Source organism: Excalfactoria chinensis, chromosome 1 (assembly GCF_039878825.1).
Source record: "Excalfactoria chinensis isolate bCotChi1 chromosome 1, bCotChi1.hap2, whole genome shotgun sequence".
Classification (NCBI taxonomy): Eukaryota; Metazoa; Chordata; class Aves; order Galliformes; family Phasianidae; genus Excalfactoria; species Excalfactoria chinensis.
Genome location: NC_092825.1, coordinates 52,952,844 through 52,970,452, shown reverse-complemented (window position 1 = coordinate 52,970,452; position 17,609 = coordinate 52,952,844). Strand labels below are relative to the sequence as shown.

General features: G+C 39.3%; 1 protein-coding gene across 6 annotated transcripts in view; it reads left to right on the top strand.

The window, feature by feature from the left end:
- Positions 1-17,609, top strand: part of TBXAS1 (thromboxane A synthase 1) — a 244,239-nt gene that overhangs the window by 141,036 nt on the left and 85,594 nt on the right. For all 6 annotated transcript variants that reach the window (XM_072334889.1, XM_072334898.1, XM_072334934.1 and 3 more), the window contains 3 exons: positions 6,845-6,933; positions 9,800-9,948; positions 11,542-11,672. In XM_072334889.1, coding sequence (XP_072190990.1) covers positions 6,845-6,933; positions 9,800-9,948; positions 11,542-11,672 — 369 coding nt within the window. The remainder of the gene's footprint in view (positions 1-6,844; positions 6,934-9,799; positions 9,949-11,541; positions 11,673-17,609) is intronic.

Genomic DNA, 17,609 nt, shown 5'->3' with positions numbered 1-17,609 from the left:
AGCATTTACTTAGCCACGAGAACCCATTACTCAGTAACAAAGTTCTATTCTGGTGACGCGATATCTCTTAATTAAATGCAGATAAATGATCGACTGGTTAAAGTCTTCTTTCAGAGGAAAAAACAACCAACAAACCACCACTTCTTCCTTTATGGATTTTATTCTGAAAGGGAGGCATGCCTCAATCCAGTGCCCAGTTCTTGGTTGTAAAATTTTCCACTGGGCAGACGCTTGTGTTGTTTTGACATGCCGCTGTCGAAATCCACAGTAACATCTAAATGTGTCTGGCTCTTTCGGCTCTATAGACAGCGGTCGCTTAGCAACGCCGGCTGTCACCTCCTTATTATGGTAAATTCTAATTGGCCGCAAGCCTGCTGGAGATGCTGATTAATCACAACTGACAATATCATTGGTTATGCACCTCGACATTTGCTCTGTCACCAGCTCCATAGTGGAATTTTATGGACACGAGGATTTTTAAATATTCAAGCGATTAGTCGCTAATGGTGTGGTGGGAGAGGAGAGTTTTGCATTTTCTGAGCTGAAATTAATCTGCCTTACTGCAGGTCATTGGCAAAGCACAGCTCCCAGCTTTGGCTCTTTGCTGGTGAACTGACAAAAGATAATGCTACCTCTGCCAGCACCAGCAGAGAGGTGAGGGTGAGCAGGCTGAGACCCCGCGTGTCTTGCTTTGGGGCCAGGTAGATACAGGTCTACAGGGTTTGACTCAATGAAACTGAGGTGGGAAAAGTCACATTGCTCACTTCACAATGCTTTGTGGTGCACCTGCAATGACAGAGGAGGTGCTGGTAGAAGGTAAAATAGTGGGCCACTTCGCACCTTATACCCAGGTATATGCATGCAAAAATTGCAATCTTTTTTTTTTTACTTGATGGTCAGCTTTTCCTGTTCTACCTCTTCCAAACTTTGTGTAAGGGGTGTAGGCTATAAGTTACCTGGAAATGCTGGTTTCTTCCTCCCAGTCTGCGCAAAGTAGGAAAACAAGGAGAGAGAAAAGTCTCTTTTAAAAAGGCCCAACTTTGTTTCACTGTCTCATTTCTTCACAAGAAGACTGTCCACAGAAATGCTGGCAAGAAGTCTATGATAGCTTAAAAACCTCTTTTGTATGGATGTATACCGCAGTTCTCTTTCAACACAAATAGATGGATAGTCCTTGGATCTGAAGTTAATGCAACATAACTCTTTACTCATACGCTTCTTGTGTTGTTTAATTTAGAAGCCATACCAACACTTCTCAAAGGAAATCAATGCTCATTAATTATGATCCCGCTATTTAACTCTCCCTTATTTAGTACTCTGCCAGAACATAAAGAAGCATGGAAATAGAAATACTGTGTTCCACTATTGGCCATACTAGAGAGTATTCAGGGTTATCTAGAAGGCATCCTGCTAATAATAAACTCTTCCTCTCTAACCCAGTGAATTATAAATGAGTTAGTTTTGTTATGAATTTATTGCATAAGAATTTTGGACTTCCTGTTTGATACTTATTTATAAACCCTGCTACATAAATACCTCATTTCTTCTCCTAGGATGCTGATTCCTTTGCCACTGAGATCTGAACTCTGAAAAAACAAACAAACAAAAAAACCCAAACAAACAACAACAACAAAAAAACAACAACAACAACAAAAAAAAAACCACACCACAATCTTCCTGTCTGTTCACCTGAATGTCTACCTTTCCTTTGTTCCTCTGTGCAAGTGCTCCAGCATCACTGGGGAGACCATATAACATCAGAGTAGCTCTGGAGCATGGTTTCCCCTGAGCGCTGCAACCCCTAGCTCTGCTATGAACATAGACTTGTCTGTCTGGACACTCTGAGAGAACTGGGAGCTATTAGCCTGTGACAGAACTATAAATGTTAACAACTCTGTACTCCCCAAAGCAATCCCTTCAGACGAAAGATGTGCAGAGAGCCAGAGTTGGGTACAGACTCCTGATATCTCCATTTCAGAAACACATGAATCTATAATGATGCCAAAAGATAGCTTCAGTACTAGCAATAGCAAGAAACTGATCACCTACTCTTGAGTTCTCCACCATGGGACAAAACCAAAGGCAGAGAGAATATGTTTTGCTAGGGTTTGACCTATAATACCCCACTGAGCTGATGTGGCTGGGGACAGAGATGTATTTTGTCCTTTTCTCTCCACAATAATGGTGTAGTGTCACTAAGAAGTTCAACTAAACATGAAAAATTTCACCTCGGTTTGGCAAAAGCTTCCAAGAACTGATTGTCAAATGAGGAAAGTTTGATCCCATGAATGTGCACAATTAGGAGCAATTAATTGAAACTAGAGGTTCTAGAGCCAGTGCAATGATTGCTGCTTGAATGTAGAGATGGATTTTCTAACCTTTTTCAAGAAGTTTCTAGCATCTTTTGCATTTGCTCTCTGTATCCTCAGTTTCTTACTTAAGAAGCTGTGCTCTGCTTTGCTGGTGTTTTCAAGTGTTCTCTCTTTTAAATTTTCTTTTTCAAATGAATATGCAGAGATTGATAAAGCACTCTACTGCATCTGGTTTGGTTCCAAGTAACACTGAATTCAACTACTGTAATGGTGAGCATAGTCAGATGACTTTTAGGTTTGATACTACAGTAAGATTTGGTAGTCTCATCCCATGTGAGATGCCACTGGGATTGGTAGCAGATGTGATATTAAGCACTTCACAGTGAGACCCTTAAGTAGTCTCTGTGCACCATTGCTATGGGAGCACTGAGAATGAGGAAAGATAGGAAGCAAGACATTTCACTTCCAGCCTTCATTTCACGGGCTGCCTTTGTTAGATCAGTAGAAGCTACTTAAATTCTTTGTACATGAAACATCTTTCATTTGTTAAATGGGAATATTACCAACCACTGAAAGTTGATCCAAGCTGTAATGCATGGAATTTGTGAACATAGCTGGAGGTTTTAAAGTAAAATACGAAGTTCCCTGTGTTCCTGTTGTGCTCTCCTCAGCTATTATGTACTGAAACAAGCTGGTATGTTAGTGATCTTGCTGTACTGATCTTGATTCCCTATTTAGTATTTCTTATTTCTCTTTTTTGCTGTGGTGCCTGTGATGATCCTGCAGTTCTGGACCCCTTGTCAGACTTGATAAATAGCTTTGCTCTCTTTTACAGCCAACACCAGCAGAAAACCTATTGATTTTTATTTATTCTGATGGTGCTGCAGTACTCTTGTCATCTCCTATCAGTATGCTGGGTATCCTCTTCTCCATTAACTAACTATTAAAACAAAACAGAACACAAAAATTAGAGAAAAGAGCACAGCATAATGTAGCATTGTCCAAAATAACCTGTGAAGTGGAGTTTGTGTTCAGGCATTTTCCTTCAAATGAAGGGAGACACAAAGCAGAACTTGTGATAACATAACAGAACTGTGCAAGAAAATCCTCTAGTGTCACTCCAAGGTGTGTAGATCTTTCAGATCACACTAGGACAGGATCTGACAGTGCAGCCACAGAGGGTTCCTTGATTTTATCTTGCTATACTCTTAGACAGTGCTCAGAGGCTTTTGGAAGGGCCAGTGTTCCTATTAAGCAAAGCAGGTACACTCACCTTAGTTGAGGCAAATCACTGACTTAAGAGATGGTATGTGAAATGCGCCTAAACTTGGGCCACAACTCAAATGTTTGGTTGAGTTGCGTTCCGTGGTAAGATGTGCCCATAGATAGCAGGGCCCCACTGTGAGGTGTTTACAGAATCAAATATGGGTTGGAAGGGACCTCTTGAGATCATTCAAGTCCAACTTCCTCCTAAAGCATGTTCCCTATGGTAGGTTGCACAGACAAGCATCCGAGTGGATCTTGAATGTTGTCAGAGAAGGAGACTCCCTCTCTGTTGGAAATACACCTCTGTACTTTTCCTGGTTTTAGTTAGTGACTTGAAATGTGGTACAAAAGAAAGTCTTATGCTTGGGCTGTATCTTTTTATTCCTTTTTTCCCCTCCTTCTTCCCTTGTATTTTATCTCACATAGGACAAGGAGGCTGACATGACCTCACCATACTGTACTGAACCGTGCAGTCTCCAGTATGTCTGCCTACCGTGAATAAAAACCAGGCTTCTACCTTACAATTTTGGTGCTAATAATAAATGGAATGATAATAGTAAATACCAGGGACCACATCAAACTAGAGGAATGTGACTCTGATGCCTTTAAATAGTGCAAACATCCCCATGCACCATGCATATGCAGAATCGGAAGCTAATTGTTGTTATGTGCCAAATCGCGTATTGGCAGGATTAATGCAGCAAAGCCCCTGGCATCATGAAAACCTTAACCCCAAATGCTCTCTTTTGGCAAAAGAAAGAAATTTGGACCCTGGGTTACTCTTGCTATTAGATAACTGGCAGATCAAATATTTACAGGGACCATATTGTTTAGATTTTTCTTCATCCTGTTACTCTCAGCCAATCTGAACACAGAGCAGCTGGGGTTTGTTTACCCACCAAGATCTGAATCTCAGGCAGGTTAGGCAGCTTTTAGATTCTGACTGGCAAATGATAATGTATAGAAAGCTAGTGATACCCAAGGCAGTGCGGATCAACATGTCTGTTATTGTGCCGATTTCTAAAGTTTGGTGCAGTTCACCTCCCTCAATACTATTTTATTTTTCTTGATGATTGAACAAAGAGTTTAAAGTATTAAGATACTTGAGAATCTTTCAGACTGTGGTCTTTGTAGTTAGCAATCTTGGAAGAATTTCTGTCCCTCAGGAGAATAAAAGCCCAAACCTGGGATTCCTAAGTATATATCCTCTGTAGCTTTCATATGCAAAAAGTCTCTTAATATTACTCTCCTGTAATTCTAACAATAAATTAAATCAATGTGCCTCTCCCCCCATTTTCCTGGTTAGGTTTGCTAGTAAATGTATCTTATGGCTAGAAATGAATTGCAACAATATTTCGAAAGGCTGGTGGAATGTAGGAAGTTCAGACGAGCTGTGAGATGCCCTGGCCAGGAATACGTGCCCCGACCATGTCTGCCAGCTGTTGGAAAGCAATAGCAGCCAGCTGGGTGGTTTCAAGTCTGGTGATGTGCTGAAGAATAAAAGAGAAAATAAGGCAATAAAAGAAAAATCTGAAATGATTGCCATCTGTTTAGAAAACATCATACCTGTTAAAATATGGATTTTCATTTTGTTCTCCTTGACTGGTTCCATTCATTGGAAGGTCTGGACCCAGAGAATATAAAGCATCTCACCCTGGTTCAGTATGTTGAACAGAAATGTGTTAATTTTCTTGAACCGTTTGAGACAGAGCTCCCTACAGGGGACCTCCTTTAGAAAGCAAAAAGGGCAGAAAACTTTCACATAACATGGTGCACACCTTGCAGACACATACCAGCTGCTTTTACAGAATACTAATCTAGCTTCAAAATTCTTTTGTGAGACTCCTGTTGCACAGCCCAAATCAATCCAGTTTTGAACTGAAATAGCAACAACCTGCTCTGTCCTGTATAGGTATGAGACCTTGAGCTGCTAAACGCATTCTTAGCTGAGACTTCTGCCTTTGGAAAACACATTGGATGCTCCCACGTTGGCCTTTTGACTGTATATAGTCTTGCCCATGTGTTAGGATGGCAGTGTGCCTGCACACAAAGTGTTATGCCAGTTTCACAGAGGTAGAAGTGCCAAGCAAAATGGACTTGGCTGGGCAGCCTGCAGAGCTTTCGGATTGTGCTGAGAGGCTGCAGTAAGTCTTTTTTGGTAACAAGGATGTCAGAGTAGTAGGACAAGTGTGTTCTCATGTTTGTTGACATCCGTATGTTGAAGGAAGTTGCTCAGGAAGGAAAGATGGTTTGCTGTGCATATGTCTGCTAGTGCTTGGCATAACTGAAGCAAGATTGGGGTATTAAATTGTAGGAGGATCTCCCAGCAATCTGTGGAGAAAGAGGCATGGTGGATAGCACTGTTAGGGTAATGGCTGGATTTCTGCAATTCCCTAACACGAGGTAACAGTCAGCCCTCTTTCCCTGCTCCTCTTGAAGGTGTAATCAAGGCAAGTGGCTGATGCCTTACATATGTAAAGAGTTACAGAAAGACTTTAAGGAAATCTTGGTGGTTGCCCGTGTCTGGTTTCCATGAAGTACTAAAGAAGAGAATATTTAGCTGTTAGCTGTAGCCAGGCTGTGGGTTAGTCTACCTGACCATCATGTGTCAGCGACTGAAAGAACTGCTAGCTGAAAAAATTCACATCTACTTAGTGGCAGTTGTGACTCGAGGCAACCCTTTCCTCAGGTAACAGCTGTACTTTTCCCTCATGAAACTGCTGTGATATGCATGGTGTTTTCCCAGCGTATGCCTTAAATTCCTCAGACTGAGAGACAGAGGAATGGAACTGCTGGGCTTCTAGTCGTGATATCTTTATAAGACTTTCGAAGCATAGAAAACATTATTCTTGCTGAGCTGGAGTGTATGTTGCCTAAATATGATGTACTGTAAATATAGATCACTATGGATTATCAGATGGGACAGGGAATTGTTAAAAAAAAATAAGAGGAATAACTTTGCTTGATTGCTCTCTCAGTATACAGCCATGGATGGACAAGAATTAAAGGCTGGATAAGCATCAGGGCCTTTTGAGTTTAGGCTCCAAGCTGGAGAATGATTTTCCTATAATATATAGGTTTACTTCTAACAGGCAATCCCAGCATTTTCTCTTAGTCGTGCAAAAGTGCCTGACTGCACCTGTGGAAGAACCTGAGAGCTTTATGCTGTCTACTAGATATGACTAATTTAGAATAATTGATTTTTATATTATTTTTATTTTTCACAATTTTTAACAATATTCATAATAGAATGCATTCTTTTCTAGATGATACCACTAATAAACCGGGCCTGTGATGTCCTGCTGAGTAACTTGAAAGTCTATGCAGATTCTGGCAGAGCTTTTGATATCCAAAGGTACGTTCAGCATACCAGAAACCAATACTAGTTTTTTAAAAAAAAAGTCAGTATCAGAAATTCGGCAATTATTCTAAACATTCACTGACTGTGTGTGTAACAGAAGGGTTTTTTTTCTCTTGCTTTTATAAGTGGAGATCACAGAACAAAAGATGTGTGTGACAGATGCCTTTTTTTCCTTGGGGGGGAGACACTGCATGCTTTAAAAGTAATTTTGAGAAAGCATCTACAGTATTTCTATCTGCTGTTTAATGAAGTTTTAACATCTGGAAGCAGAAAGCACCAGTCCCTGTCCAGTCTGCTCTCTACTTTCTGCCAATAATGTACAAATACAGGAATTGACCTAGTATCAGTTCTTCTATTCTGTTACTTTCATGCTTTTTTTGTATGAGGTTTCTTGAGCGCTTAATCATTCTTGCCACATTCCTCCTAACTCTGTCTAATGGCGTGCTAGCCTTTTGTGAAACAATGAGATTGGTACTCCAGATGAGAATGCACCACTGATTTATAAAATGACATTTAATATTTTCCATACTGTGCTTTCTCCTATTTGTTATGCATTTTTGATCCTATTATCTTATTTTTTGTTGTGTGTTTTTTTTTTTTTTTTTTTTTTTTTCTGCAGGGATCTTCCCTGAGCTTCAATACTACCTACCCCCTTCTCTGAGCAGATACAGTTTTTTTAAGGCATCTGTATGATGTGTGCATAGTTCAAGTACATCCTTTCTGTTAGGCAGTTTTACCTACACATCACTTGCTTGGTTGATCAGCATCTTCTAAAGTTCCTCATGATTTCCTCCATCCTGGAGTAGTCCAAATAATTTTTTTTTTCATCTAAAGGAATGGATATTTAGCCACTTTTTATCCATCCCTTGCACAGTACATATGAATGTATGTATGCATGTGTCTGTGTGTGTACAAAGATCTCTTTATATTATACATCTAAGGAGTTACTATGAAACTTGGAGATACATTGCACTTACCACAGTGCTTTGATTAAAACTGACCTTTTTAGTCCTCATGGGTTTTTCCCTTTTTTGCATTTGTCCTTTTTCTTTGCCTGTTTTTCTAGCTATTGATCCATGATGGGGTTTCACCTCTCAAGAGGCACTTTTGTGAAGCAGAAATGCATGATGTGGACCATCTTAAAATATGATCTTCCAGTTGTTTTATCATGCTACCATTTCAGCCAGTCTGACATATATAGATGTGATTCTCTCTGCCTCTCTGCCTCAGGAGCTATTTTTTGGTTGTAGGTTCTCTATTTACAACCTCTCATCTTCTTTATGTTAGTTGTCTTTAGCCATTTTGTGTTTTGTCAGCTACTCAAAATACAATATTTAAGCTTTTTCAACAACTCTGTGAGATAAGTGATTGAAGAACTCTGAAACTGAAACTGTTTTATTGCAGAACTCCTCTTTTAATATTACCAAGTCCAATAGTACCATTTGTGTGTGTATAAAGGTTGAAAATCCAAAGTTCTTACTTAACTCTATAGCATTTTCTTTTTTTCTTCCACGACACTTCTTAGAATGGCTGTGGTCCGAGTATCATAGCGATATTCTGCTTCATGGTACATACATGGGACATACTGGGCCTCAGTCCTGCCCTTTTTTAATTCATCCGTGCTCAGGTTAAGACACCAGAAGAATGTGATATTATCTTTTTGTAGTAAAGAAGAACAGTCACAGAAAAATACAGCAAAACAGTCACTGCAAACAGATCAGAAGAATCAAATTGCAAGGATATTTCACATTCACAGTTCATCACTATGTATGCTAATGATCATTAGAAATAAAGCTAGATAAATGGTCAGATATATGGGAAAGATTCAGTACGTTCTGAAGTGTCAGTGACAAGGTCTACACATCACTTGTAGATCTTAAAGAGTTTGCTTCTTCTGAAGAAGAAGTATGGGTTTCATGGGATCTCAGTTCCTCTTGGTTTTGACCAGGATTTTGCATTAGAAGGGAGAAACCAATAACAAGAAAGAAATCCTTAATAGAAAGTTTTACTTAAGGACCTTTTCACTGAATCATAGAATCACCAAGGTTGGAAAAAACCTCCAAGATCACCTAGTCCAACTGTCTACCTTCCACCAAAATTTCCCTACTAAACCATGTCCTTCAGTACCACATCCATATATTTCTTGAACACCTCCAGGGATGGTGACACCACCGTCTCTGGGCAGCTTGTTCCATCGCCTACAAATCACTTTTGGAGACAAATTTTTTCCTAATATCCAACCCTAACCTCCCATCTCATCTTATCACTAGTTACCTGGGAGAAGAGGCTGACACCTTGCAACAACCTCCCTTCAGATAGCTGTAGAAAGCAGTAAGGTCTCTGTGGTCTCCTCTGAACCACCTCTTCTCCAGACTAAACAGTCCCAGTTCCCTTGTGCTTCACATCCCTCATCAGCTTCATTGCCCTTCTCTGGACACTCCAGAGTCTCAACATCTTTCTTATAGTAGTAAGGAGCCCCAGATTGAACACATGCAACCTGGCACTTGGTCTGTTGAACCTCATCCCATTGTCCTCAACACAGTAATCCAGCTAGTCCAGAAGTTGTGACTAACAGTTCAGACTGAAATGGTAGGAGATGTTTCTGCACTTTTAAGTGAGAAAGAAATTTTCTCTTTTGTAAGCTACAAATACTAGTTATGAAATTTTCACTATGTAGAAGTAGTGATTGCTATTAGTAAGTGCTGCCATTTGTCAGAATGATGGAAGCATCTTCCGTTGAAACACAAATCTAAAAACAAACAAAATCACAAGACTAAAATCAGTGTTGCGTGGTATTTTTAGGATCAAGATATTAATGGATATGTAAGTTATAGCGAATGGTTTCTTATTCTCAATGCAGGTGTTACAACTGCTTTACTTTGGATGTTGTTGGTAGCGTAGCTTTTGGCACTGAAGTGGACTCTCAGAAGAACCCTGATGACCCCTTTGTTAAGAACTGCAGAACTTTCTTTGAGATGTCTTTGTTTAAGCCTCTCCTTTTTCTAATCCGTAAGTATAGTCCACCTCTGTCCAATCCCTTATGGTTATTTTCTGAAAATCTTTCATGCAAAACAAGCTCAAGCAGGAGCAGGAAGGTATATTGCAGACTTATTTCAGGGGTGTTCAGAATTGAACCTGCAGCCCAAGTGTATCCTTTAGATTATCATAGTTTGATCTGTTTGATCTACAAGTCCTATCATGTTTAAAGTAACTTCCTCCAGAAACTGAGTCCCAAAAAGAAATGCTTCGTCTTGATTTGAGTGGAACATTTCTGGGACCTGTAGCCTATGGGCTATACTTCTATATTAAAACAGAGTAACTGTTACCTAATACATATTTTATAAATTATGTGTGGCCTTTGGAAGCCTGAGAACAAAGCTTTTGTAAACTCTCTTTACTTGGTAGAGTACTGAAATCCCACCCATAAGCAGCAGTGGACTGATAACCAAGAGTGAGGTAGATGAGCATAAACAGATAACATAAGTCCTCTAAATTCTTATTTAAATAAATAGAAGTAGCCTAGCTGATGGTCAAGTGCCAGCACAGGCTGTCTTTAAGAGAATCAATTTATTTTGACATGGGTAGATTGGGAATGCAAGAATAAGGTAGAAAATAATTTAGCTCCAGGCCTGGAACACTAGGGCAGTGAGAAGGGGCTGAAGGAGATGCAGTGTAATTAATATTGTTATTACAGTGTTGCTATCTAGACCTGCTCACAGTAGTGTCAGGTGGTGCAGTGGCAAAGTTTCCTGTGCCCATCTGATCCTACTGGTTTTACAGATTGCTCCTGTACTAGTAGCACATGAGCTGTTTCCTTCTGGAACTGTGTATCCAAAATGTCTCGGGGTTTAACCTAATGTTTAACCTGGTTGCAAAGTGGGATCTGTGACTAATTTCTGAAGGGAATGAGGATTGTTTCTAGTTTTTAACACTGTGTCTTCCATTAAAAATAATAATAATAATAAAATAATAAAATAATAATAATAATAATAATAATAAAACAACAACAACAAACCTCCAAACCCCTAAATCGGAAAACTGTGCTATGCTTTTGGTGATGGTGGGTTCCTGATGACCATCCTTGTGGTAACATTCTATCTTAAGAATCTTTGATATACTTTGAAAAGGAAAGGAAAACAGTAAACCAATGCCCAAGTACTGAAGAGGTGTAAATGGGAATGGCTACCACACAGCTGCATGGGTCAGTGCCATAATCTCCTAGGCTAAGTCAAGATCCCCCACATTCTGTGTGTAATTGTTTGAGTAAGCAAGGAAAATAATTTCTCCCTTTGTTGTACTGGCTCTATGGCATCAGGAAACTGAACTGAAATCTGGAAGAGTTATGGAAGACTTGTAAGTCAGGGCGAGCTTGGTGGGCATCTGTTCAGCGGAGAAGTCACAGCCAAAATGGAAACTGTAAAAAGGATCTGCTGTACTGACATATAGGAGAGGAAGGGGGAGAAAGTGGAAAAAAACAGCTTTCACAAAAATAACGCATCCCAGTTGATGAGATTTGTAATATTAATGAAAGGAGGAGGGTATTACATGCTTTTACACTCTACTTCAGTGGTTGTTTTTTTTTTTCTTAAAAATCTCTTACAGTTTCTTTCCCGTCCATAATGATCCCATTGCTTCGGATTCTGCCAAACAAGAAGCAAAAGGAACTGAATGGATTTTTTATTCAAACTATAAAAAATGCAGTTGTCTTCAGAGACCAGCAAGATGCAGCTGAGGTAAGGCCATTTGTGTGACAAATTTATGGATAAACAAATGCTTTGAGGAAAAAGTGGAAGTGGCATGAGCCCCAGCTGAAAAAGGGAACTCAGTCTGTTTGAACATTCAAAGCAATTTAGTGAGGATTTTCTTCATTTTTAGCTTCATGTACCATCATCCAGGCTTAGTGCTGATGCAGAACTGTTAAGACATTACAAGAAAGGCTGCTTCTCTCAGTATTTCTGTTCAAATAAAGATGCAGAAAATGTTGCATCTGGGATGACTTTCCAACCCAGTTTCTGGATCCAGAAGGAAGGAGATTCATCTTGTAGATTTTTTTTTTCTCGTCTTAGTCAGGAGTCATTAAGCTTTCCTTAATAAAAAGAGAAAGGGGAGAGCCCCTACCAAATGATTCAATCCTGTCATTATCTAGCAGCCGATGAGGGTTTTATATAGTCTTGTGGCAGTTCCTACTACTTCTGAAGCTGGGAAAAGAGAACCTACATTTATGATTAAGAGCAGACATTTTGTATTGCGATGGCTAAAGATACGGATAGTAAATTCTACTTAGTATGTAAAATAATTGATGTGTATTAGTAACAAATCAGCCATTACCCATCCTTTTCATCTAGACAAAAGGCAGTTCTGATTTTTGTTGTGTGTTAATCACTGTTGTTTTATGAATTATCTGAAGGCGCAGACATTTTAATAAAGGTCTCTCCACTAATGATATATGAAATATTTTGAACATAAGTGTATGCTTCAATGTTGGAATATGAAAATTCTTGAGATCTTCTTTTCCTTTTTGGCCATTCTTTGCTGCAGGGTGCATGTAATTTGCTTAAAAAGAAGTTAATCACTTAATTATGGATGTGTAATGAGAAACAAAGAATCTAAAAGAGAATTCCATAGTAAACGTAACTGAGACAAGTGTTGCATATCAGTTGACTTGATATATGCCATAACATACCTATCAAGAAGCTTTTAATACTGAAATAAAAGAGATGGTTTTTTCCACTTTGAGATGAACAGCAATTCTGATGGGAATAACAGCACAAGTAAGGATGGATCGGATCATTCCAACTTCTTCTCACAGCTTAGCCCCACAGCTGTCACCTTCAGGAAAGTATAGATTTTAATTTACACAATGTTGTATCTAGGGCACATTTAAAAATCAAATTGACTTTCAAAAATATTACTGCTTTGTACTGTGTTGCGTGTTCTGCTCTTTTACTTTGACACTCCTTGTAGTGAATTCTCACGTATTTGTTGTGCTGTATCATCCTGTGCTTCCTATCTTTCATCCAGCTCATCTTCTCATCAAGTCCTTTCCTCCCACTAGCCTTTATGCCTTTTTCTCCACCCTTCTTTCCATCCAAAAGTTTGTATGTACTGCTAAGTAGTCATATATAATTCATGATTCAGAAACATGGGTGATACATGTAAGCTTGTTGCAGACACCTCATTTCTAGTGCAAAGATCCAGTGGGAGCTTTTAATAGCCCATTTATGGGACTGTACATATGAAGAGGTTTGAGTCAGATTTAGTTAATGTATTAACTACTGTGTGTCATGTATTAGTAGAATGTATTTCTGTGTCAGAGGCACTGAAAATGTCAGTCAGGGACTAAATTCTTGTTTATATTAGAGATGGTCATTCTCAAACTGCAGACTGCCCAGATAAAGGACAACGGGTGAGTTTGGTTAGAGTAGAAAGAAAAGAAAAATGAGGTTCTAGGGATGAGCAAGAGTCAGCATTCTCTCCATATGCAGTTTGTTTGCAGATCTCAGTGGTTGATGGAGCAGAGAGGTTTAAGACTGTGTTGGAAGGGATAATGTGAGGTGCAAAACTCTCAGTCACAGGATTTGAATTTTGGGTGTTGCTGTGTGGAGCCAGGAGTTGGACTTGATAATCCTTGTGGGTCTCTTCCAGGTCAGGATAACATATGACAGTAGTAGCCCAGTATCAGGACAGCGTGGAGGAAAGTACAAGGTCCATGTTTACCTCAACAGCATATGCAAAAGTCCACGACTGGCAGTGATCCCACCTGCTACTGGAATTCTGCCTAATTTGCAAAGTTGTCATATGGGAACGGTTTCAAGTGCTCAGAGTTAGTCAGGCTGTTAGGGCCAGCTTTCTGAGAGCACATTTAAATCCCCTACGCAGTTCAAGAATCATTAATGCCACTTTCAAAAGTGACTGGAAAGTTTGAAGCTTCCTTTATTTCCTCTCTTCACCAACTGCCATATTATCCGTTCTTGGAAGCTGAAGTTGGTGAAGCACAAGTTTTGTTACAAGAAAAGACAACTAATAATTTGACAAAGACTTAAAAATGATATGTGAAGTCGATCAAAATATATCTGCTGTCCAATTCAGTGCAGAAATGTAATCTGTAGAGATTAGGTGTCCCAGGTAGCCCTGCGGTTATGACGTAGGTATAGAATGATGAAAAATAGACACTGAAATCAGTAGCAGTTTTGACACTTAAGTTTGATGATCCCATGATATAACCAGTAGCTACTGGTTTCTTATGCTAATAATGGGGGCTGTAAGCAAAGTCTTACAGTCTCCCTGATCTACATTAGATCAATGGATATTCCTTAGATTGCCATATTTCTAGATGTTACGCTATGAGCATCTTTTACTCCTTGTTGACTATATTAACATTAAAAATGTTTTTGTTTTTATCTTCTGGGGCAAAAAAGAAAAAGCATTTGGAACAAACTGTAAAACAGTGAAAAGCTCCTTGAAAGTGCTTCAGCTGGAGCTTGTCTTCCTCTCATCTGCTGTGAAAATGAACAAAGAATAAAAAAAGGCCAAAAAATGATGTGACAGGCAAAGTCAGCTTGTTATCATCCATGTTCCATCAGTAAATGAAACAATACTTCTGAATGCCTAAAGATAATCCCACAGGCAGATAGTAATTTTACAGCCAGGTTTAGATCTAATAATATGCTTGCAGCTCGTATGAGATCTGTGATGTCACTTTCTCTCGTTCCATCGGTTAGTGCTGCAGATGTCATTTTAATTATATATTATATTTCTGTGGTCAGTCAAATAATTTCAGTCCTGGATATTCCACTCATTTGGATTATGTACAAAAACATTTAGTCATTGTACTTTAGAAATTTTAATATATTACATTTATTCATGGATTCAAATTATTGTAAAAGGCTTTTCACACTGTTTACAGGAGAGCAAATTCACCCTCAGAAGAGGCAGCACAAATTTAATGCACCACTTAACATCTACTTTAAAGACTCCAGTAGGATTTAAGGGTTCAAATATCTTACTCTGATTATCTGCCCTGGATTAAATCTTTCCCTCAGGCAAAATGTTTCCAGAAACAGGGTGGGTAGAATGTTTGTTTGTTTCAATAAGTGATAGTTTGATAGATGTTCATTTAATAATCTGATAGGCAAATCATTGTTCATGTATGTCTTTTTTTTTCTGTTAAGTTGTTGCTTGATTCTTAATGTGCCAGTCTGTTATAAATGATCTTATCTACATTAAGTCTTTCATGGTGCTCAAAATTACAACCCCTAACACTGTGGGATGAAAATGACCTCCCTCAACAGAAGAAAGGCCAGAATTTCATTTTTAACCCATAGGAATGATGTTGGGAACATAACAACTTAAGGATATTGCAAAGCATTGATTTTTGAGGATCACAGCAGATATGAAGGAAAATTCAGATTTCAAAGTATGCACCCCGTTATTAAGGAGAACTGGAGAATTCAAGGGCATCGCAACACATTCTTCCAGTGTCTCTTAATTTTTCCAGTCATAGTGTCTGCTGTGAATGCATAATACAAGGTCAGTGATCCATGATAGTGACCTTATGATGTTTCTGATGATGATCAGCTGTTTCTTAGCGGTCTCAAGCTGTTTTGAAATGAGAGGGCGATGAGGCACAGAGAAGTATCACCACAACTGTATTCATTGACATCTCAGTTGGCAGTTCAATCAATTTGACTGGATACCTATGGGCTGCCTGAATGCTTTTGTTGGATGTTTGGAGCGGACAAATGATGGTTGGACATTAGGAAATGGTTTCCTGAGAGTGGTCAGGTACTGGAACAGACTGCCCAGGGAAGTGGTGCAGTTACTGTCCCTGGAGGTGTTCAAGAAACATGTAGATGTTGTACTGAGGGATGTGGTTAGTGGGAACTATTGGTGGTAGATGAACAGTTGGACTGAATGATCTTCGAGGTCTTTTGCAACCTTGGTGATTCTATGATTCTGTGACAGGAAAAGTGTTGCCTTTGTGCCACACGGTGTTAATCCACAAAGAAGCTCTGGTGCTTTCATCCCTGAAGGTGACTTGGCCTCCCAAGGATTGGTATGGCACTGGGATACTCTTTATTGTGCCAGGTCTGAAACAAAAGAGGTCATCCTCTGGTCAGCAACAGCCAGCAAACAATTACAACACTCTCCTCCATTTTTCTCCACTTCTTGTTCTCATTTCTCATGATCCCACGGCCAGACCCTGATAGGCACAAGCCTGGGCAGGCACAAGCGGTTCCTGCTGAGTAAAACTTGGACTTTGCAGCATCACTTGTGAGAGCCTAAAAAGGGCTGATGTGTCAGGAATACTTGTGAAGGGGAGGTAACTGCCCTTTCACTGCTATAGTAACATGCTTTAATGAAGTGGTATCTTTTAATATCTTTCTGGGAAACGATGGCCTGGTTACAACTTTAATCTCTGGAACACTGATTCCCAAGGAACAACATGCGATGAGCTCCCCTAGGTGCTTTACCTAAGGGGAAGAGGGATGTGTGTGTGTACCTGCATTCTGCAGGATAAGGGACAATCTGAAAACCTAATTACTGTGGCACTCTGTTCTTTTCTCTGCCTTCCCCAGCTGTTCCCTTGAGTTTTTCCTTTTCGTGAACTAATGAACTATTTTATTCAAGAGCTGCTTGAAATGAGTTGAGCAGAGGTAATCCTCCTGAAAAAAGTCTGATCCTCTCCTTGTCAAGGGAAAACTATACAATTACTAAGAAAACTTAGTTAAAAATTTGCTAAATACTATGTACATTCCACGAGCTATGTGTGTGTTTGAACTGTGGAAAATGCAGTACAGATGTTTAAAAGTAAATATTTTTCTAAGGAAACAGCAGATGGGAGGATTAGACACTTTCTAATAGTGTGCAGTTTTCCTGCCATTGTAGAAAACTAAGCAAAACCTGTTTATATTTAAAAGAAGGTGGTGTCCGTTTAAGGATACAGAGTGCATGGCAATATTAAATTATCCACTTTTATTGATTAATAAAGTCAGTAAAACAAAGGGTCAGCCTGGTCCTTTTGTTTTGCTAAGTCTGCAGGAGGGTCGCTGCTCCACGAGGCTGTTCTCACGGTTTGGTCGTATTCTCATCCGCTGCCTTTGTCAGGAGGAAAAGTGAAGTGGGTTTTCAAGAACAGCAAATCTGCCTTAAGGTTAAAAAAAAACCAAAACAAAACAAGAAATGATTTTGTGCTAAATATGGGGTCTGAGCCCAAATCGCAAACCTGTACCTCTGCTTTTTTTAAGGAGAAGATTTAGTTCCTCTGGAATATATTAAAAATCTTCTGAACATTAAATCTGGTTTCTGTGCTTGGGCAGTGCGCAGTGATTCTAACAGGATGAAAAGCAGCATTATGTTAAAAGGAGTTTTAGCTATTCAGCAGCTTTTGAAAATCAAGCCATTAGTGCTTGCCTTCAAAGTTGAGTTCTTTCCTTCCCAAATTTGAAGAAAAATCTTTTTTCTTTTTTTTTAAGGGTGAAGTTTTTAATGAATTTTGTAACTTCCTGAGGATTTTTTTAAGCAGGCATTTAAACACAGCGAGACCTCGAATCCTCAGAGGGAGATGAACTTGAAGTCCTCATTACTTTTGGTCACTGGTTCAAATTCTTTGGTCAGTGTGTTGTTATCTTTCCAAAGATTAATTGCAGGCCTACAAAACAGAAGCTTTT